At 25.8% G+C, this 24280-nt stretch overlaps 1 protein-coding gene across 3 annotated transcripts in view; it reads right to left on the reverse strand.

Moving 5' to 3' along the window:
* LOC112598672 (furin-1-like) overlaps nt 1-24280 on the reverse strand; it is a 120404-nt gene that overhangs the window by 33365 nt on the left and 62759 nt on the right. For all 3 annotated transcript variants that reach the window (XM_025345204.1, XM_025345203.1, XM_025345205.1), the window contains exon 4: nt 18175-18309. In XM_025345204.1, coding sequence (XP_025200989.1) covers nt 18175-18309 — 135 coding nt within the window. The remainder of the gene's footprint in view (nt 1-18174; nt 18310-24280) is intronic.

Raw genomic sequence — 24280 nt, forward strand, 5'->3', positions numbered from 1 at the left:
AATAAAAATTATTTTCATCATGTACTCAATAGTATTCAATGTTTTTAAACATAATAGACAATTGTGTTTACCAAATAGCCAAATAATTATTGACACAAAATGATTTAAACACAATCTAAGACGGTATTTTTTTAATTTTTTTATCAAGACATAGTGTCGAAAAATCTTAAATAAAATATCTTACCAATATTTGAAAAATTAATAGAAATCATTAAGTTAGAAATTATGTTTTGTACATCAATATAATATATATTAGGGTGGTCCTAAAATTTCAACTGTAAAAATTTGATGCTAGGACCCCCCTATTTTGTTTGATATCACATAAAAATAATTTAGGTTAAATTTGGTGATGATGACTCAACCCCTTCCCGTGCCTCAAGAGGGTTGAAAATTGCTAAATAGGGTAGTTTTACGGTTTTCTGTATTTTACTCTAAAACAGTTACAGCTATGATAAAATTACAAAAGAGCTTTATTAAAGAAAATACAATTTTCTATAAATAACTACATTACAACATTTTACCAAAATCTATTGTTTTCTCTGAAAATATAAAAAAACAAAATAATTTAATTAATAGGCAAAAATATCTGATTTACGGTTTTTTAAATTTATTTTATGAACGGTTGAAGATATGAAAAAAATGTTTTATATACTAATTAAATAAAATCGAATTTTCTACAAATAATGTTATGAGTAAGAATATTATATAAATTATAATTAATAAAATTAATATTCAAAATTTTTTTTTAAAACTTCACGACTGCAGCCGGAAAATGTTTTGCGATATTCTTGAACAACCTGAAAAATATATTCAATTATTAGGCATTTTTGATTGAAGATTCGATTGATTTTTTATATTTACTTGTAAAGTAAATTGTAAGTTCTTCATTTTTTGAAAATTTTTGATTATATTCCTCCATCAACTTAACACCTCTCTCTGCTGCATCGTTAACAATTTTTAATGACGATATAACTTCTTTAGCTTGTTTATATTCTTCTATGTCTTTCCATGTACTTGGGTCTGCTTGTAAAAATATATCAGAAATTTGAAAGCGTTCAAATATTTTCCATGATTTATTAGTTAATAAATCAAATGGATGATCTTTATTTAAAAAATGAGTTAAGTCATCAAACTTTAAATTTAATTTTTTTTTCGATTCTTCATTTTCTTCCTCACTGTCATTACTATATCGTTCTTTCTTTTCTAAAATGTAGTTTGCCATTCGTTGTTTTGTTTCATTGTCAACACGATCGTCAAATATAGAAAACACGGCACATTCCTCGTTCAAATACCATAAATGGTTAATACATTTTCTTATAGCGACTTCTCCTAATTTACCATTGTAGTTCTTTAGTTTTTTTAAAAACAGCAAATCATTCATGGGTGCTGTAACTGGATTTGGTGCGGTGTCCTCACTCAGGCTGCTTATGTTGACGATATTGTTATCGGTTCCGACACCGAAGAGCAATTATTGCGTCGTAAGTGCGATATTGTCGGCCTGCTTCGAGAGGGAGCGTGTGAGCTGAGCAAATGGACAAGCAATAGTGCCCTCGTGCTCGAATCTCTCCATCCTGACGACCGAATAGATTCCGTATCATTTGACCCGCAGGACGAACAGTCGGTCAAGGTCCTCGGTCTCCATTGGAATACGAATTTGGACACCTTCGCTTACCATACCCGAATCCAACAAATTTCCTCGACAAAACGCCAAGTTCTCTCAGTCATAGCACGTCTGTTTGATCCTATAGGCGCGCTGGGCCCGTTGTTACTGTGGGCCAAATGCTTTATGCAGTCGTTGTGGTGTAGCCAACTTGGGTGGGATGACCCTCTGCCCGACGAATTATTGCGCTCATGGCGTCAATTTTGTTTAGAGTTAACCGATGTATTTGATTTATCTATCCCTCGTTACATTCCGGTTGTGCGTCAGCGATATATTCAGTTGTTGGGCTTCGCGGATGCGTCCATCAAAGGCTACGCGGCCACTATTTATTTGCGCAGTGTTGACGCTGCAGGAGACATATCAGTTAAATTCATTATGTGTAAAACTAAAGTTTCCCCTCTCAAGAGTGCCGTTGCTGATGATTCCCTATCTATACCACGTTTGGAACTGTGTGGGGCGTTATTGCTGGCACAGACGATGCACCATGTCCATCACGTTCTGTCGTCCGAGATCTCCATAACTAGTCTTCGCGCCTGGACCGATTCATCCATCGTCCTGTCATGGTTGACGTTGGACCAAAAATACTTCAAGATTTTTATTACCAACCGGGTCGCGAAAATCCACCAGCTTCTTCCTGACTGCAAGTGGGTTCATGTGTCAACCTCCCAGAATCCCGCGGACCCTGCTTCCCGCGGACTTCTAATCCGGGCTGCGATATCTTCGGATATCTATTGGAATGGTCCAGAGTTTTTGCGACAACCAGAGGAGCTTTGGCCAGAGTCAAAGTTCACACCACTAAGTCCTGATCAACTGCCGGAGACTCGAAGTAATGTCCTCGCGACGTTAGCTGTCCATGTTCAGCCGTCGTCACTACAGTTTATAGGCCAATATTCGTCGCTAGGGAAAATGTTGCGGGTATGGTCCTATGTCCTCCGTTATTTACGTCATCGTTTACGACGACAGCCAATCCGGGTTGGTCCGATTACGTACGCTGAACGAGAACAGTCATTAGCAGTTGCTGTACAACGTACCCAAGCTCATTATTTTGCGGATTTGATTCAAATGTTGAAAAGACAATCTTCAGTCACACCGCCGTCACTGGCACAACTCGCGCCTTACATCGATGATAACCATATTGTACGAGTCGGGGGCCGCTTGCGATTTGCCAACATTAGTCCTGATGCTAAACACCCTATGCTTCTGCCACGTTCGTCACATCTCACAGACGTGATCATTCGGCATTACCATTTATCATTTTTGCATGGTGGGTCCAAGTTAGTGCTATCGATGTTGGGTCAAAGGTTTTGGATCATGTCGGGCCGAGCAGCGGTTAGACGTGTTATTTACTCATGCGTCACGTGTACACGTCATAGGGCTGTACGTCCTCAACCAATCATGGCCGACTTGCCATCGTACCGTGTACAATCCTATCGTCCGTTTTCCCACGTTGGAACGGATTACGGAGGACCGTTTTTCGTGAAGGAACATCGGCGCCGAAACGGAAAGACCGCAATTTACGCAATTTACTTAGCATTATTCGTATGCATGTCGGTAAAGGCAGTTCATCTGGAAATCGTGTCGGATTTGAGCGCCGACGCGTTCCTCGCGGCGTTGGACCGCTTCGTCGCACGACGTGGTATCCCAACTAATTTATATTCCGATTGCGGCACAAATTATGTTGGCGCCGCTCGTCAATTGAAAACATTGTTCCGAGATGCCAAAATTCAGAATTATCTTACGTCGCACCTAAGTTGTACTTGGCATTTTAACCCTCCTGCCGCACCGCATTTTGGCGGAATCTGGGAGGCTGGCATTAAGTGTACCAAGGTCCACCTCAAACACGTCATTGGCCAACAGATCCTCACCTTCGAAGAATTTCATACTCTGATTACCCGGATCGAGGGCATCCTCAATTCTCGACCGATCACGCCAGCGTCATCCGACCCGCACGATTTAAGTGCCTTGACTCCGGGGCACTTCTTGATCGGGGAACCTATCCACGCACTACCAGAACCCGACACTACCGACATCAAGATTAATAGGCTGAATCGTTGGCAACTAATACGTCAATGCCACCAATCTTATTGGAAGAGATGGTCTCGCGAGTATCTGACGTCGTTGCAGACTCGATCGAAATGGCACAAGTCTTCCCCAAATCTAAAGGTCGGCGATATGGTCGTCGTCAAAGCACCGAATCGGCCACCAACTGATTGGCGGCTCGGTCGCGTTACCGAAGTGCACCCGGGGTCTGATGACGTCGTGCGCGTCGTTTCCGTACGCACTCAGGACGGCGTTTACAAGCGCCCCGTCGTCAAACTTGTCAGTCTTCCGATCGAACCCTGAACCTGTTCCTTTTAGTTACCATATGTACATATATTTTTCCTGTGCGATTGCCACATAATAATTCGTATTTTTTGTACTATTCCAATGTTATTGTTTTTTTTTTATGTTATTGTTTCCGCAACCTTTGTATGTGTACGATCTGGTCAACATTGTCATCTACAACATCAAGTTTCATGTTTTCTTGAAAGACCTCGGGATCTTTCAACGCGGGGAGAAAAATGTTGGATACACAATCTTTATTTTGAATTTATATCGTTTTGGCGCGTTATGTCTCATCGTTGTCGCGCCAAAGCGTTGCCACCGATGCGACGCGTATAGTTCACCTTTGGACCCGAGATATCGTCGCGACCTAGCTAGCCGTCAGCGCCGATCACCCGCCGCCACCGTTTGTCGTCGTAATTCAGCCTCCGAAGCAGGTCTACGATCCGGTGTCCTGTCGCCGTTACATCGCCATCTTGGTCATATTGTTGTGAACCGTTTTTACTCGTCCGAGTTGAGCGCCGCCAAGCACCGTGCCGTGCTCGCGATTTGTGTCCTTTTTGCTGGCTCGCTTGCCACCAAGGCTTATTGTTTGGCTTGTGCCGTCGCCCGTCCGTGTTTTACGCAGTGTGACCCAAGCCGTTTTGTCCACCCACGTGGTTTCTCGCCCGTCCGTTTTTTACGCAGTGCGAACCGTACAGTGTACCCCCTTTATTGTCGCTATTCGCGGGTTCCAGTATTTGTTCGTCCGTGACGTCGTTTTCCGTCGCGCGAAAACATTAAAGGCCACTCCCTGAGATTGTCGTTTGTGCCGTGTGTTTTGTTTTATTTTCGCCGCGTCAACGGACGCCTACGCGTAACGATCCGCGTTGTAATTCCACTGACCGTTATAGCCGCCCGAGCACGCGTCGTCCGGTGGGTTTTCTTTTTATGTCCGTTTCACGTCCGCTCTGTTCGAGGGACCAACCGTACATCCGTACACGTCGTTGTTGATCTGTTCGTCGTAATTGCTTCTCGAGCAGTTGTCGCAGTCCTTATCAACATCTTATCAACGCCCAGATATCAACAACAACACCGCCGTAATCAGGTCGTACACACGTCTTATTGTAATGAAATTTTGTATTATTTGATTGATTTGTTTTCTTTTGTCGATCGATTTGTGATCGTGCATCAATTTTACTAACCCTAGTACCTAAGTTATATATCTGCAGAAACGTCGCAATATACTATCATTCAATTATTTATACTTAAATCAGAATTGTGTTACACTTTCTTGTTAGGGTAAACTCGCACTCCTTATCATTACCCTCCTATGTATACAGTCCACTTTCCCTGAAGGTTACAGGAACCACAGAAATCAGAGACAGTCAAACACACGACGGGTTGTGGTGGCCGCCGTCGTGCCGGCTTTACGTGTGCAGCCGCAAACGCACAATAGATAAAAATAAGTTCATTTATACCCATAATACGGACGAACAATATTCTGTTTATGATTGTATTATTATTACTTTATTGTCACGATACCATAATGACGATGGCCAATAGGTATTTCAAAAGTTGACGGGTAAAAGAGTGACGGATAATCAAAGTTTTACTGTGTGAATTACATTTCTGTAATTCATTTTTAATATCGTTAAAAATTAAGTTTGAACCTTCACAAAAGAAAAAATATGGTTTAATTATGTATATAACTATTATTATAATTATTATTATTGATATATTATTTATGTGTACACATATTTCTTTTGATAAGTACTTCAGTTAAAATTTCAACAAAATTCGATATTTTAACAGAAAAGTATTTCTTTAATTTTTTTGTTATATTCCAAATTATGTAGAGACTTAAAACTTTTTGTTTTACATTGTATATTTTTATTTACCAGGTAGTTTTACCTTTAATTTGTATAGCATTTAAGATAATTTCAAGCTTTTATACCATAAACCTTTTCATACTATTATAATAGTAAGTCTGTATTAACATATAAGTTAATAAAACACTAGTAATATTATATTAAATAACATCATAATTATTATCATATACGTACTATATTATATAATTTTATTTTTTTGTAAATTTGTTTAACCTACCGTATTATTAATATATTCTTGTTAAATATTCCTGTTTAATTTTGAAAAATATTAGAACTTCTATGAAAAAAATCCCAATTTTTAATTATATTTTTTATTGTAATCTGCAGATATAAATTCTTAAGCTACGAATATAATTTTTTTAATTTATTATACATTAAAAAGAAAATAAATAATAATAATAATGATAATATAAATTTATGTTATACATTTTATTTTAAATATTGTATTAAAGGTATACAATAATTTTATGTTCTGCAGTAAGTAATTAAAAATATAATGTTGTTTCTTGAATCTTTTGCATTATATTTTATTACAAATAAGACCTATAATCAAACTTAGAATCAACAACGATGTTGATGTTATTCTTTGCATTTTTATTTACACAATTAAATATTAATTGTTTATACATTATACCGAAGCATCGATTATTAGCACGTCAATTATTCAAACCACGACATTTTTGAAAAATAAAATATATTTTTCACTTTATATTTTGAAATTTAAATTAATTATACTTCGTTGTTTTAACAATACACTCATGTATATTTTATCATATTAAAATTGTACGTTATACCTACATACAGTACATTGTAGTTTTATTTTTAATTATAAAAAAAAAATATTTAAATTCACGTTCATTGAATATTTTTAATTATTGTTTCATTATTTGCACTTCCGCAGTCTCAATTAATCTTTGATAATCAATGATTCAATGTATAAAACATGTATTACCTATTTATGTATATATTTAAAACAGTGTCATGGAAAGAAAAAAACAAATGTATAAATTATTGAAACATAAATAATAATATTCCTTTTCAACCAATTAAACAAATATATATTAAATAACTATAAAAATTTCAGTCAAATTGACTAACAAATTGAATTCTTCGAAATATAGTTCTCTATATCTTTAAACTTTTAACTATACGTACATAATTTTCTCTATGTGTATCACTATATTTCTATATTTAGTTTGGTGCATATGTCTTATGACCAGCAAAGATTCTCTCAATTATTTTGCTAAGCTCAAACGTGACCCTTTGTTGGTCTTTAATCGACCATTGTTTCGCACTAGCGAATCGCAAATAAACCACACAACATCTTAGGGACCTACCAACACAATCTATTGTTACACAATCGCATTTAATTTTATTTGAGTGTATTTAATTTTAGAAACCAAATATTCAATTCAATTTAACTTATCTTCAAGTCCACAATTAAGTACTTAATCATAAGTGGAAACAGAAATTTAGTTAAATATCAATAAAATCATCCGCCACAGATATATTTTTATCTATTTATATAAATACTATATTTTTAGAATATTTAACATCAATAATAATGGTTAATGAATCCAAATTTTTCAAAACCTATTATTAATGCTTTTAACAAGTATATATATATATATAATTGATTAAATTAAATAAATCATAGTAATTTGAAGAAAATATTATTGTAAAGTTATGTGAAATATAAAAAAATAATACACCGACAACAAAATAATCAAACTTAATTTATATCTTAACGTAAATGTTTATATATATTTTTATAGTTATACACCCGAAAAAACATACATTTTTTTTTTTTGAAACGTTATTCTAAATTAAAACTTTAAAAATTATATTTATTAGTTGTATTTTTAAAAAATTTGAGCATATTCAATAATTGAAGTATTTATAATTGTAATATACTCAAAGAAGTAGTTGGATAGTGGGATTTAATTAGTTCTTTTCCGTGTATTTAAGTTTCAGACTTTCAGAGCACTACCTATATCATCTATAGTAAAATAATTATTTTTACTTAAAACTTTAAATAATTAGAAAACAAGCATGTTATTACTGCTTTTACTGAACTTCAGGATTTATGAATTTATATTTATATATGAATTATATATATATATATATATATTTTAAATACAATAATCCATATCAAGATATTCTGAAATGAAATTCCAACAAGTAAATTATCACAATATACATTTATTATAATACCAGTATGTAGAACAGATTAATATGGTGTTTATGTATCTTAAAGTAGTTAAGTTTGTATAGAAAATCCATTATCTTGCAACTGTAAAAACATCATGGGACATACTGTATCGGCAATGATAATAGTTAAGCTGACAGTCAATATTTTATTGTCTTATTCAAAAACTTTTCATACTATGTTCTAAATGTATATGTTATGAAAAGGAATAATTTCCATTATCAAATGCTTACTTATTTTTTTATATTTTTTAATTTAATAATTAGGTAAATATTTTATTTTGACTTCAACAACTCCAGTTATTAACTACAATAATATACTAATATAATAAGATATCGAGTGTAACTGAATGACAAATATCAAGTAGTAACAGTTAAAATAATTACCTAAGTTATTATTTATGCATCATTTATATTATATTTTAGAGAAATTCTCAGCATAATGTATAAAAAAAATATATATTATTTATAAATATAACCTAACTATAGCAAACCTTTCAAGATGAATTTAATTTTGGAAAATATACCCACTGTTCCAATGGTTACCAGATTTTATCTAATCTTAACATCATTTTTGAAGTAAGGTTGTTTATGTAATTAACAAAAGTAATAACTATTCATTGAATCTTCAAAAACATGAACATTTCATCAATTTACCTACCTATACGATTACATATTTTGTAATTTTAAATTGAAGTACGTATCTAAGTGTAAACTAATTCAATAGTATGTAATTAAAAATATTATATATTATAAGTGTAAGCAAAATATTTTTTGAAGTAATTAAGAAATAAGTATATATTTATTAATATAACTATTTGAATTGCAATTATAAATATTACCCAGAAAATTGCTTAAAAACAATTTGTATATGTTTATATAAACATTAAAAAAATCGTTTTTTCGAAAATAAATAAATACTTGTCATCATATTGGAATATATTATATATTGTAGTGGAACCATAAAAGCTTAAATCCGATTTGATGTCATAACACATTCATGCATAACTATTCCTTTTCTGTTCCATTTCAAATGTCTCACAACCACATAATTCTATGGCTGGATAATATTTTTGTATATGCAACAATAAGTGACCTTTTTATCCTAAAAAAGTTGAATTTATATTTAAAATATTAATAAATCAATACCTATATTATAATGTACTATACTTATCAAAAAAATTAAATTTAAATTTTACATAGAAAATATATTTTTTTGTGTATCGCAAATTATAATAAAGGTGAATACCATTCTATGTTCACTGATTCCTATGATTCAAGGTACTTAACTGACCAGATTCTTGGAAATTATTATTTTAATTAATGGAGTTCTTGAACATAAACTTTTTTAATTTATATTAAATTTGTGATTATTTTCTATTAAATTTTTAAAAAGTAATTGAGATATTCAAAAATAGTTTGTATTGTGTTTTTCCGCTATAATCTCATAATTAATATGCAATCAATTAGCTGTTTTCAGTTAATATGTGCTCGCAATAGTTATTTTAATATTTTAAATGTGAAATAATTGAATAGTAAATTCACTCATATACTCAAACTTAAATTAATTTAACTCTATTTGGTAAAAATAAAAAATAAAAAAAAGAATAAAACGCATTGGAAAAAAATATATTTATTGCTATACTATCTAATTTCCGATTAAAAAAAAAAAAAAAAAAACTGAAGTAAGATCTTTGCTGTAAATTGTAAGTATTGGGTTTATCTATTTCTATATTAAATATGTGATGGTATAATACGTAGATGTGTTATATTTTATTTCAATGATTTATTTATTGCGAAAAAACATTTTAAACAGAATTTATTTCTAAACATGTTTTATAATTTATATAATATATGACTGCAAGTAATTTATTTTTCTGTTAGTACTTAGTACAGTGCATAGATTATTAATATTATTTTTTTTTTTTTTGTCAAAAAACATGATTGTAACTACAAGTTGTACTTATATATATATAGTATATCATATAGTTTAATAGATTGATGATCAACGCAACCTAAAAAAAATAATTTAGTCATATTGTTATTTTTTTTTTTATTATTATTACTTATAGATACCGATTATGCAGAATTATTTTAAATAGTTGCAAACATTTTTCAAATATCCCAATTAACTTTTTGATATGCATAGAGAGGAAATAAGCTAATTTTAATAACACTGTCAAATTAATTTAATTCAATAATTTTGCTTTACATAATTTACTGTTATGTTGTTATATATTAACATGTTATGACCTACAAAACTGCTAATACTATTACTATTGTTATTATTTCCTATTGTTTTACTTGGTTATTATATAATATATGAATGTAAATATTTCCTTCTCTGAGCAACGACTAGTAAGCATACTTCAAAAACTCTACATTTAAATTAGAGATTTAACTAAAAAAGTTATATATTCACTAAATATTTCTTTTTAAGGTATTTTGCAAGATAAGTTCTTAAATTATTAGCTTATAAAGGTTTTATTTTTTTTTGCTTTTACAATGAAAGAAAAAAAATATGATTTTTAAATCTTTTAATTAAGTATTTTGGCAGTAAGTACTTGTATAAAGTATATTATACTTAAGATAAAATAATCATTCTAGAACAAAAATTAACAGTATGTACATATTATTATTTTTATACACAAATATTTCTCTATACATTGATGATCAGATTTACTATTTTTTAATCAATAAATGTTATTAAGTTTGTATTTCTGATTAAACTAAAAACATTTTTCTGATAATAATGAACCAACATAAATAACGAATATCGTATACTATTATTTAGTAAGTTTATTGCTATGATAATAATTATTCTGTGCGTTTATAATATATTAGTATTAACTTAATATAATATTATTAAATACGGTGGTTAAAAAATATTATAGTAATGTTATATTTTATTCATCGGCTAATAAGCATGCTATTTTTGTTTAAAATAATTTTGTTTGAACATTATATATAATTATAATTTTCTAATGTTTATTTTAATAATAATTTATATAATGTATATACTGTTATATAATATAATACAATTAAATAAATGATGATACTAAAAAAAATATATCTATGCATACACATTAATGACTTTTGTATATTAGTATTTGAGAATAATATAGGTTTTTATATTATAAATGATAAATCGTATGTATATTTTAGTTGTTGTTGACTTCAATTACAATCAATCATTTTTTTTTCTGTTAGTCAATATGTATTATTTTAGATATTCTTAAGATGTTCTATAGTTCATTTTGCGTGCGGACAAGCAATTTTTTTTTAAATTTTTATGATCAATAATCAAATTTAACTATACTATGGAATATGATTTATTAATTTATGAATTTATTACAAACAAAATAAACGTTAAACATATAATTATTTTTCGTTTATTGTTTCATAATCGAAAAAAATGGCAGAATTAATATTTTATAATAGGTAGTAAATACTTTAGTTGATTTTTTTATAACTAGGTTATTTATTTTGTTTATAATAAAACTAAGTACAATTCAATTTTTAAAATGTTTGATAAAAATAATCTCTGGTTCAGGTTCAAAGAAAATCAAATAAAAAAAAAGTATAAAGAGTATTTTTGTGTGATTTCGGTTTGGATTCCATGATAAAATGATTTTTAAAAGTTTTCAATTTTAATATTGTTTTTTTCGTTCTTGTGTCGAGTGATTAATTAATGACAATACACTTGAGTAAAAATATATGTATACCAGTTCTTCGTAACTATAGAATAATAAAATAGAGTTAAAGTAAGTTAAAGATTAAATGGACTAGGTGGTAAAAAAAAAAAATGAAAGTTAAATCAAATTAAATAAAGTTTTCTTGTAAACACAAGATATTTCAAAACATTTTCTTAAGAAAATAAACTTTCTAATGATATTTTATCATAGTAGAATCTTTTTTTTAGGATTTTTAAATATTAAAAGAATGATTGTATAGGTAGTATTATCGAAATTGTTTTACCATTATTTTTATCGTTAGTAAATTAAAATAAAGTCGTTGTTATACAAAACTAAAAGAAATATATTGATTTCTAAAATTAAATACAAGGATCAATATAATTAGATAAATATTCGTTAGAATGTTTTGAAGAATAAGCAAACTTATTAATCAATTATTAAATATGAACTTATGTCATACATGTGTATACATATGAATAAGATATGTTTACATTAATCTTGCTACAATTGTTTTTTTTTTTTTTTTTTTTTTATGAAGAATACAGTTAATTAGTTTTATTTATAAATTTTACGAAAATCACTTAAAAGTTTTACATTTTTTTTTTTTTTTTTTTTTGTAACATTTGTACATTAATATAAATTTTATAAGATATATAGCTTTTAATTCTAACTCAAAATACTTTCATCACTGCATGACTTTCTAACTTTGACACTCATCACATTATTATTTAGAATTTGATAATATTTACACAATAATAAATAAATTAAATTAAAATGCAAATTACATAAACAAATAACAATGCCTGACAAAACTATGCCAATAGTATTTGTTTGAATTATTTTTTTGAATAAACTTGATTCAACGAAAGAAAGTCATATTTTTGAGATGCTGTTGTTTCATCACTATGTTATTCTTTTTTATGTAGCTATAATTTATTAGCGGAATATTTTCACCCGTAGTTACCATAAAGTTTTGTTGCCAAACGCGTTGACGATTATTCAAAATGTCTCATTAGAACTTCGAGCAACATATTAAAAATCTAAAATATCGCTGAAAATCTGATGCATACAGTAATTTTATTGTGAATTACTTTTAAACGTATCCGGTAACCATAATTTTCGTTTCCCTTGAGTAAATGTAACCAGAGTACCTATAGAATTACATATCCACAATATACAGCTGCGCAATATGTGTTATAATAATATTATCATCACCCAATCATTTCAATTCATAAAAATTGTATTCAAATTATGTTATAAACGTTACCAATATTATGTTTTAATGATTTTCAAATTCACAAAAATTTCTTTTTTTAATTGCTCTATAATATATTTTAGTTTGAGTTTTTAATTTTTAGTCCCGTCACATTGTACGGTATCTTGCAACACATTATTTTCACACTATGCATGTTCAATTTTCCGTATCAGAGATATGCTTGTCTAATTTATACATATATAATAATAAATATACACACATATATAATATTATATATTATAGAAGTACTATCAAGCGAGGTTAAAGTTGGTTAAGTTTATTAGCTTCAAAAGTTTGGTGCGGATTTCCGGTTTCTCCCTCGACGGCCGTGCCAGCAGCAGTAGAAGTGATGTTGTCTTTAAATAACGTTGCTTCCTTGTATAAAATTTTGATTACCAACCACTTCTTCATCCTTTCTACTCAACGGACTTTTAGTAGTAGTAGCAGCCACCAGGCACTAGTGAAGTTGTTCCACTCCTTCCCTTTGTAAGATAAACGGTTTTATATACACGCATATATGCGAAACAGATATGACATTATAATAGTTGGGGAATTCCGCATAAACCCTCCGGGTTACAAGTCACAACTTATCATTAACTTTCGACAGCTTTTATATGTAAACGTTTTTGCACTATGGATACATTCTGGTGAGGTAACGGTGAAAAAGTGTAGGGAGTATGGTAAATTATGGTTAAGATCTAAACTATAAATACATTCACTATTACCTCAGGCGATACCACTTTATGCTGGCATTATTTTCGAGTCCTATCAGACTATCTGAAACATTCTTACTTCTTGATGTAGATCAATATGAAGCATTAATATGAATTTATTTATTATAAATGCATTTCGTATATCATACTACTTAAAATATAGTAATTTAACATGATTAAGTAAATAATAATGTTGTTCTAAATACTATTTGTGTTTGCTTACATTAATAAAAAATATGTTAATGTATCTGTGAACGTCAGGTACATTATTCCTATTAGCTATTAGGCTATTATTTATTAATAACTTAATTCTTGAAGTTATAATATTGTTTAAATATTGAACTTAATCAAACCATTTCTAAGTAAGTATTACAATATGATATATTTCCTAGATTTTTATAAAAAAAAAAAAAAAAAAAAAATGATATTCAAGACAACAATTTGTATGCTAATATGATAGTGTTTTATAAATCCTTTTGTTTACTATGATATATCATATTCCATTGTATGACAATAATAATTTGTATGTACTTTATTACTATAATTATCAACAATAAATTACTGATGAATAGCGATAAGTGAAATCACACTATGGAAGTGATTTATTTTCAAATGAATTACGTGTTTATTATTAAATTTTTCAATTGCAGTATCTCTTTAGAAAGATAAATGTATTGTGTACTCTATACATAGTTGATATGGTGGCCAGTCGACTGGAATTACGATGAAACCACATACTGCTATGTTTACGTTTCGGTAAACCAAGTCAATGTTATTTTATTTGCCGATATGAGGTCCTCGGTTGTGCTTCGCTAGTTTTGGTTGACACAATGGCGAAATCCCACAATGGGATTTGTGTTTCCTTAATGTCCGCACCTCAGACAGATTTATTTTGGCAATTTTCGACGTGATATATTTCCAGAGATGCGACAAAATGTGCGTGATGTTGTTTGAATACAAAACGCCAAGGGATTTATATGACTGAACGAAGAAGTGTCATTTCACACTATGATCAAGTATTACACGACTATAAATTATTATGACGATACGATGTTTACGGTCGTTTAGGGTGAGAATATCATGTGTGATAAAAATGAGTAAACAAAATATAAAAATATGTTGATTATCATAAATAAAGCTTGTTGAAATGACACGGTGAAATATAAAGCAGTACATTTTATACAAGTTACCGAAATTAAAGTAGATATAAATAATTTATTATATCCTTAAAATATATGATATTATAATAATAAACATAATGATGATTGTCGTATATTTATTTGCGGTATACTGAAGTAAAATGAAAACACGATTCCTTAGATATTCAAATAATATCATGTAAGTTTAATTCATAAATATATTTTAGTTAACTTCGAAACGTAAACTGTATAATTATATCTATGTATCAATGTACTTTTAATACCAAAGAAATAGTTAATTCATGCAGTATAAATTAGTTATCTACTTACTTTACAAACAATAATTATTTAAAGTGAGCAATATTAAATAATTTAATTAAAATTAATTAATTTTAGAATATATTTAATCTTTAAAATATATCCAACAACTAATACGTCAATAAATAATGGTTATAAAGCTATAAAATGCTTTAATAACATAAAAATTAGACATATTAGTTTTGAATAAAAGTCTTAATTTAATTATTATAAATATAAAGTGTAATCACTCAATTTTTTTTTCTAATGTCAAACATGTCATTGTAATTTAGTACTCGAACTTATTATAAATATAATTTTAAAGATTTTATATTTATTGGCAAAAAAAAAAATATATATATATATTATTTAAACAATGTAGTCATTTCGATAATTTAACATAGGTAATCAAAGTAATCAAATAAAACTATATTTTCAATTATTTTAAAATCTAAAATATGAATTTACTTGAAATTCTAATATACTATGTAATTTAAAATAGAAACCTTTTGATAGATAATAGCTATTGAGTTTTCGGCTATTGATTATATTTTTTATGTTTATGTTTAAAATAAGACTACATTTAACATGTATTACTAAGTAAAGAAATCAATGATGATGCTTTTGGACATAAAACTAGAATTATATTTTTTAGAATAACTTATTAATAATAGTTACATTGCTCTAATAAAATGTCTTGTGGATAAAAAAAAAAAAAAATTAAATTTCATACATTTGATTCTATATTTTATAATAATATATCCAAAGTATTTTTTTTTTTTTTATATTTTTTTAAAAATTACACATTTTGTATTGAATAACTATATCCTTAACGTATAAGGAATTTTTATATGTAAAAACTATTTTATTTTTTAAATTTCATGCAATAATTTTTATTACATTATATTTATATATTGCATATACTCGTATAGAGTAATTTTTTTTATCTTCAGACACTCATTAGATATTTGAAAATCTTCTAACGTTTTATTGAAAATCTGTCTTACATCATTTTAAATAATTACTAAACAATAATTAATAATAACATATTATATTTATTAGAACCCGGTCCATACTATTTCATTGGGGTATTTAAGGAACCTACGCATGTTTATTATTATTATGAGGTACATACCATCTCATACAATAAAATTATTACTTTTTTATTGTAATTATTTTCAATACGTTTTTACTTAGTTGAATGATAATATTATTTTTATTTGATGTTTAGATATTTCAAAGAATTTAAAGTAAAATATTTTTCGATATATTTCATTCTTTGGAAATTGATTAGCATTCCAGCAGTTATGTATAGCTACAAATGGATATTTAAAGTATAAACATATATATATATATAAAATAAAAAGTTAAATATTCTCGAAATTATGATTATTTTAAATTAAAGAACTACTCTGTATATCAATGTCTGCTTATTTTATTAAAATAATAGTTGGTAATTACAATTTTTCAAAAAGTCGATTCAATATCAAATGTTTGTATATGCGAGTTCTGAAATTACTAGTTTCATTATAAAGCTCATTAATCATAACGAAAAATATCTCGATGTCTGGCGTTAAAAAGTGACAATATAAGCATTGTTAATTTATCAGTCTTTTATATAAAATATAAATTCAGTTTTTTTTTTTTTTTTTATCATCTGTAAAAATAAAATAACCAGTGACAAGTCTGAAAATAGTTCTCAAATAGAGTGTTTTTTTATGTAAAAATTCTTATTGAAATTGATACTATTCCATAATAATAATTATTCAACAATCAACAAGAAAAGTTTCAAGTAAAAACTAATCAGTTATATTATTGAGAGAAAAAAAATCGTTCGATCAAATATAATAATTAATAGATAGTTGTAGTGATCAAAACAAATGTCATTAATTTTTAACACATACATAAATTTATGAAATATGTGTAGGTTAAGTCAAGTATATTTCAAAACAAGTAAAAAAAAAAAAAAAAATAAAAATTTAAACGTATAATACTCTGTATTTCTGTAGATTATAGTATATAATTTGTTCATGCGAATATTTTACTATTATTCTCAAGGGAACAAAGAGTTAAACATTCTAAATATTCTTAAAAACTAGAATCTATATTTAAGTTCATATTTAATCGTGATATTGCTGATAATATAATATAAGCAAGCATCTATATTAATGTTTCATTATGATTATGTTAAAAATTATTCTACTTTTGACTAAATAATGCATTCAATATCAAACTATTCTAGTTCTGATATTAATGGTAGTAAGTACTATTCTGAAAATGATGTGTAGGACTCGTATTTTACACACTTTTAAAGCCAATATTTTTTCATGTAAATAATTTTTAAAGGATTGCATTGTACAAACCCAATCTGTTTAACCATTTTTCGTGACAACAGTTATCTCAATTCGTAAAAGTATTTTTCAACTTTGTATCTTATCTAATATCTATCCATCAAAAACAAATAGTTTCCACCAAAACATCAAGGCTTGGAAATCGTTTTACTAAATGTAATAAAACATTTTAAAAAATCCATAAACGTTTAACAGAACAATTCCGAGATTTTCAGAGGTGTTTTTGAGCCATTTATTAGCTATTATTTTTTATTAATGTAAAACATATTTTATGTTAAGAATTTCGAAACACATTAATGTGAAACTTGAATCTTAAATTAATTTTTTGATATCTTTAAAATTACATTTATATTTTAAACAGTACCTATCAAACATTAGTGAAACAATACCGATTTTCAAATCAAACGTATTCACAAAATAAACATTTTAATTACTTAAAATAAAAACTATTTATTTGTGCAAAATAATTCAAAATATTTTTAAAATTAAAATAAAATAGGTTGATAAGGCAATAACAACAGATAATATTATTTTTTATACATTTTATACTTATCTATACTATACATGCACTATTTAAATATTTATAATTAAAATATTTGCGTTATTTCTACCAAAACGATTTAATTTTAACATACTTGTTTGTTATGCGTAAATAAAACTTACGTAGTTCATAGCTAAATCCGGATGATTTATTTGTATACCATCGTCAAGTATAGATACAACTACTCCTTTTCCTGTGTATCCTTTTTGCCAAGCTGGTCCTATATTCATATCAAATCCTCCTTTGGCGCCTCCATTCTATATATACATATTTATAAAAATATCTATAAATATATATTTATAAATTGTATATTATGTATGATTGTGTAATGTGTATATAGGGAAATAACATTTTAAACTTATATTCGCTTTCAAGTTTATGTATTAATGTCAAACATAAAGCTTTAGTAATCATTCTGGACCAACTGGACAAGTGATTCATTTCCCTATGTAGCAATAATTTGAACCCTATATTAGCGACAGTTGTAATGTCATCGGTTCTCGTAGAGCCATAAATATAACGTGTAGCCGGATTTCGCAATAACAATAAAAGGCGACATTATATAGTGTTGTAAAATATAGTCAAATTGCGTATTCCCTTAATTATTATTATTATTATTATTATGAGTAAACGTGAAATCACCAACAATTTATTCATAATATCATCTATTTCAAAACCTAATTCATTATTTTTCTATGAATTCACCAAATAATTATCGACTAATTAAACAATAAAAAATTAAGAGGATGTAGTTAATAACAATTTTCATTCAACTGTCACAAAAAAAAAAAAAAAAAAAAAACAAATCACTAAAAGCTTTTACTGTGACAACCATAATTTTAATAAAAAAATAAATAAATAAATGAAACTAAAACATGGAAAAAATTTAATATTTGCAAGATAGTTATTATTTTAAATATAAAATAACATAAATATGTATAATTATAATAATGATAGTGTTACTTAAAATCAATAAAATAATTATATTTTGAAACAAAATGAAAATTTAATTATTATATCTTTAAATTAAAAAAATTAAAATATTTTAAAGGAATATTAGATAAGTAAAAAGTTTTTATATTATTTACGGAAGATTAATTTCTTTTGTTACTAAAAAATAAAGAAATATAGAAATAAAAATAATATATTTCTATTATTTATGTGATTATGATTTATAATTAATGAATAAATAAATAAACAAATACACACTTATTTATATGCTATAAATATATGTGTGTGTATGTGAGTGTATTGATAAATTAAACTTCTATTAATAAATTAGTATTATGACATTTTAATCTTAAAATAAATGCAATTACGACGTTTAGTTGTTGTAGTTGTATTATATTAAAACATGCAAAAAAAAAACAATAAAAATAATACTTTTATTGTTATTTTTAAGGAAAACAGATTTGTGTAATTCATAAATCCTCAATGTAAACTTTTAATATATTATCCAAGTGAAAAGATAAATATCCACTTTTGTATAAGTTTGCATGGCTATTGCATAAAATTAATTCATTAGTGTAATTTTATGCAATTATCAATCACTGTTGTTTGTCTAACATTCTGTTTGGTAAGTTATAAAATACGTTATTCACTGGATCTACGCATCTAATAATGTTTACATTTATAGGTGAAAAACTCCTTGGATAAACAGTACAAACATCTTATTTTGTAACTTATAAGCTATACTATAACAATTTTATTTAAAATTTATCTGAAAACACTTAATAAAAATAATAAAATTATGATTTGTGCAATATTATTGTTGCCCCTCATCCTCCTTTAAAACATTTATGAATACAAATAATATTTTAAATAACCATTGACAATAAGTAATATAACATCAATGGTAAGTGTTTTTTTTTTTTTTTTTTTATTAAAATTTATTCAATTATTATAAGTGGACTTATATATGTCTTAGTTTGTATATTCGTGTAATTATGAAATATTAATTATTAACTGAGTAACTTTTAATATTTTTAAAAATATATTGTTATTATTTTTTACTAATATTTCATATTTTAGTAATTTTTGTAAATTTTAATATTTATTTTCAGTTCATAATTAATAATGTTTTTTAATTAATTCAATTTCACAGCAATTTATTTTTCATAAAATAATTTTTCAAACTAATTTTTTTTTTTTTTTTTTAATTAAATATAATATTTGATTTATTTTTGTTTAAATTCAATAATTTTATAGTAAAATTAAAATTACAAAAGTTATTAATTCAGAAAAAACTTTTTTTTTACTAATTATTCGTCTTAAATAAGGTTTAAATTTGTTTTCTGATATTTATTAATTATGTTTAATGTATTTATAATATTCGGTATAATGTTTTATAATTCGTCAATTGCTATTTTATATTTAAATTTAATGTACATTAGATAGTTTTATGTTTAATTGATTAAACTTATGACACTTGGATAAAGTATCATCTATTCCATTTAGAATTTTAGACAGACAATAAATATATTAAATATATTATTATATTTTTTCGAAATAAAAGAGTAATAATTCATACTATAACTTTTATCTCATACTATTCGACTTACAAAAACTTCGACGTTTCACCCAACAATTTTTTTCACTTTAAAATTAAGTTGACAATGGTTATTGGTTTTAATAAATAAAAAAAATTTTTGGTTTATTTAGTTTCAATAAACAGTGAAAATCAAAATGCATTGTTATCTATAAATATTTTAAGAAGTGTATTTATTAAATTATGATAAAAAAATTATATAACTTAACCATTTTATTTTAAAAAATCATTTTTTAATATATAATTTTTATCATCAAAGAAGTATGTAAGCTATATACGCAAATTATGAAATAATAAAAATAAGTTCACTTAAAATATTTGTACCCCCACAAAAAAATATTAATAAAAAATCAAAAAAATATTTAGTATGGTAGATTACAAATAATGAGTACTGATATCATTTAAATTAATTTATCAGTAAATATAGAAGTGATATAATTTGAACTATAAAGGTGTATTGAATATTTTCAAAGAACTTCTAAGTATTATTATAATTTAAGTTAGTTTTTTATTGGTATATTCATTTAAAACTTGTCTATAACATTTTCAACTTTTATACAAGACACAGTTTTTCTAAATTTAAATTTTACTATAGATAAATTAGAATACCTTAACTTACACATACTAGTTGTAAATAGTCATAGATGTTGTGTCTAAAATAATGCCTGAAATCATAATGATTTTTTTGTTTTTACTATAATTTGGTACTTGGCAAAAAAATGGGAACCGGTTTCAGTCTCGGTTTTTAAAAATATTATAAAAAAAGTTTCTATTTTTAAAACGATTAATACTGGTAGTTAAATGTATACTACTTTTTTTTGAAAAAATAATAAATCAAGTACAAACGTACTACTCTCAAATAATATTGAAAAAAATGTTAAAGTGTTGTGCATTTTATCTTTTCGGTAGTTTATATGAATAATTAAATATTAACCAATATTACAGATTATTTGTTATTTCTCTTTACGTTTGTTTTATTTATATAAAATAGATAAAATATATATTTATGTATTTAATATTTACAAATATATAGTTTATATAAATATAAATAGGGTTATAAGCTTTAGTTATATAGTAGGAATATTAATCATTAATCCATGTCACAATTTGATAAAAATTAATACCAGTGCGTATTTATGGCGTTATCAAAACATATATAAATAACTATGACAATAGGTTTTATATAAGTGACGAGCAAAAAATAATACTTAATATTTATTTATTCTCATTTTGATAAGTTGTTCATGTTAACCTGAAACTTTTATAGATCATTAAAATAAAATAAACTCCATAAACAAATAAAAAAAAAATCAAGTTTGAATAAAAAAAAATAAATAAACAACTAAAGCATACAATTATTATGGTTAAATAGTCATCAGTTATCAATAAATTGGTAATCAAAAGTTTTTAATAAAAAAAAAAAGTATATTATACCAAGAATAGTTTATTAATATAAGTTTTCGTACGTATAGCAAAAATTTAACTTATGTTCAAAGTGTTTAATCAAAACGTAAAATAATTTTTATTTATAAATAAGTAAATTTTATGTATATATATATATATTACTTAAAACTAAATGTATACAAATAATCCTCGATATTATTATCTATTAAATGAGTCGAATTTAATAATTATATTTGATATGAGTACAAAGTTTAAGATTAAAACTCAATTCTTATTACATATTTTAAATCAGAGGAATTTAATTAACTTCTCATTTATTTTAATATTTATTTAGTCATAACTTTTTTTCATTAGTCATTATTCAATTTATATATTAATTAGATACCAATAAATAAAGAATACATTTTTATGATTAAATTACCTGTTGATTTTAAATTTGAAAACAATAAGTAATATTCAATTCAAGAAATAATTATAAACGGAATATAAAAGGTATAATTTGTATTATACATAATCTACAGTATAAGTTGTTAAAAAAAAAAAAAAAATATTAAATTTAATTTCCATTAGGTATCACTTATTTTTATAAAATAATTGTTCCATTGTTTATATTTAATTATACAAAGAAAAAAATAATATTACCTATAAAAAGAACTTCAAAAACACTTTTTTTTATAAAATGGCAAATAAGAAAAAAAAATAACCTTAGTAAAAACCATTATACACCTAATACTCGTAAATTATTTATAAAATACAACTTTCTTAGATTAATAAAATTATTCACATTACATTTAAATTAATGAAAAAATAAATACGCAATGGAAAAAATTCGCTTAGAAGAATTAATACTAGTATTTAATGTTTTATCTTAGTAATATTGTGTCATATTCTAAATTTGAAAACTGTATTATCAATTTTTTTTTAAATATTCAATATGAAATCATAAATAAAAAAAAACAATTTAAAGTGAGTCACTGAAATTTTTTCAAACCAATATCGATTTTCTTCAAAAATAATCAATAATTGTCCAGGAATATTTCTCATACGTTTAGAAAAACTAAAGGAAATCAAAAATGTTTCAAAAAGTTGTTATAGATACAACTTAAACTTATGAGGAGTTATATAATTTCTAAATTAAAATATATCTAACACAAATAATTGATAAAAATATTAAAAACTATACTTAATTTATTTTAAATTCCAATTTATATGATACAAATTAAAAAATAGATAATGATATGAAACTCTTCTCATATCTTCCAATGTAAGTATTTTATTTTATATATTATAATAAAGTAGCATGTCACGCATTGCCGTAGTCGTATTAAATATATATATATATATAAAACATTTATATATTTCTTTTTAAATAAGAGACTGGATATGGAATTGTATGGTTACAGAAAAAAATAATACTAAATTAATTTATAATATATACTTAAATATAAAAAATCTATTGACGTATACAATTTAAAAACAATTTTGATTTATAAAAATATTTATTTAACTTAATTCAATATAATTTTATTTTTGTATAATTAATAAGAAACTTATTTAATAATATGTGTATATTTAAAATGTGATACTAGTGATTAAATAGTATTAAGAGAGAGAAAATTTTTGACTTATTGTTTTTAAAAAACTTTGTTGTTGAAAAATATTTTTAATTCATTTTTCTAAGTTTATAATACATGATGGTCACATAATATTATATTGCTATTAACTAACACGTTAAAAAATTTCAAACAATCGTATTGTTAAAAATAGTTAATATTTATTATCAATTAATATACAAATAATTGTTAAGACATTTGTATTTCGTTTCAGAGCAAATTTTATGATCAAATTTAATTAATGCAATTTTTATTAAATTGCTATGATACTATTATTGTCTTGGTATTTTAAATTACCTTATTTGATTGAATAATTATTAATTAAAGTATAATGTAAATTAAAAACAGTATACCTGTATATTGTTTAGCTATTTATTGTATTTAAAGGTGTAACACAGGAATTAAGCGAGTTAACGACGTCAGAAAAGTATTTGGCTGAATTCGAATGCATGTTAATTTGTTATACGAACAAAAAACTACAAAAATATAACTCTCTTAGTAACAATTATTATTTCTATTACTTATGATTGCTTACTTTCATGTAACTTTTAAAATTGTTTTTGGTCTTTGACATTTTTATGAGGAAAAAAAAAATTAGAATTCTAAAATATAAAAATCATTATAAAATTTAATACATTTATCAAAAATTAAATTAGCCGTAAC

This window comes from Melanaphis sacchari, unplaced genomic scaffold (genome assembly GCF_002803265.2).
Source record: "Melanaphis sacchari strain LSU unplaced genomic scaffold, SCAv2.0 Contig49_pilon_pilon, whole genome shotgun sequence".
Classification (NCBI taxonomy): Eukaryota; Metazoa; Arthropoda; class Insecta; order Hemiptera; family Aphididae; genus Melanaphis; species Melanaphis sacchari.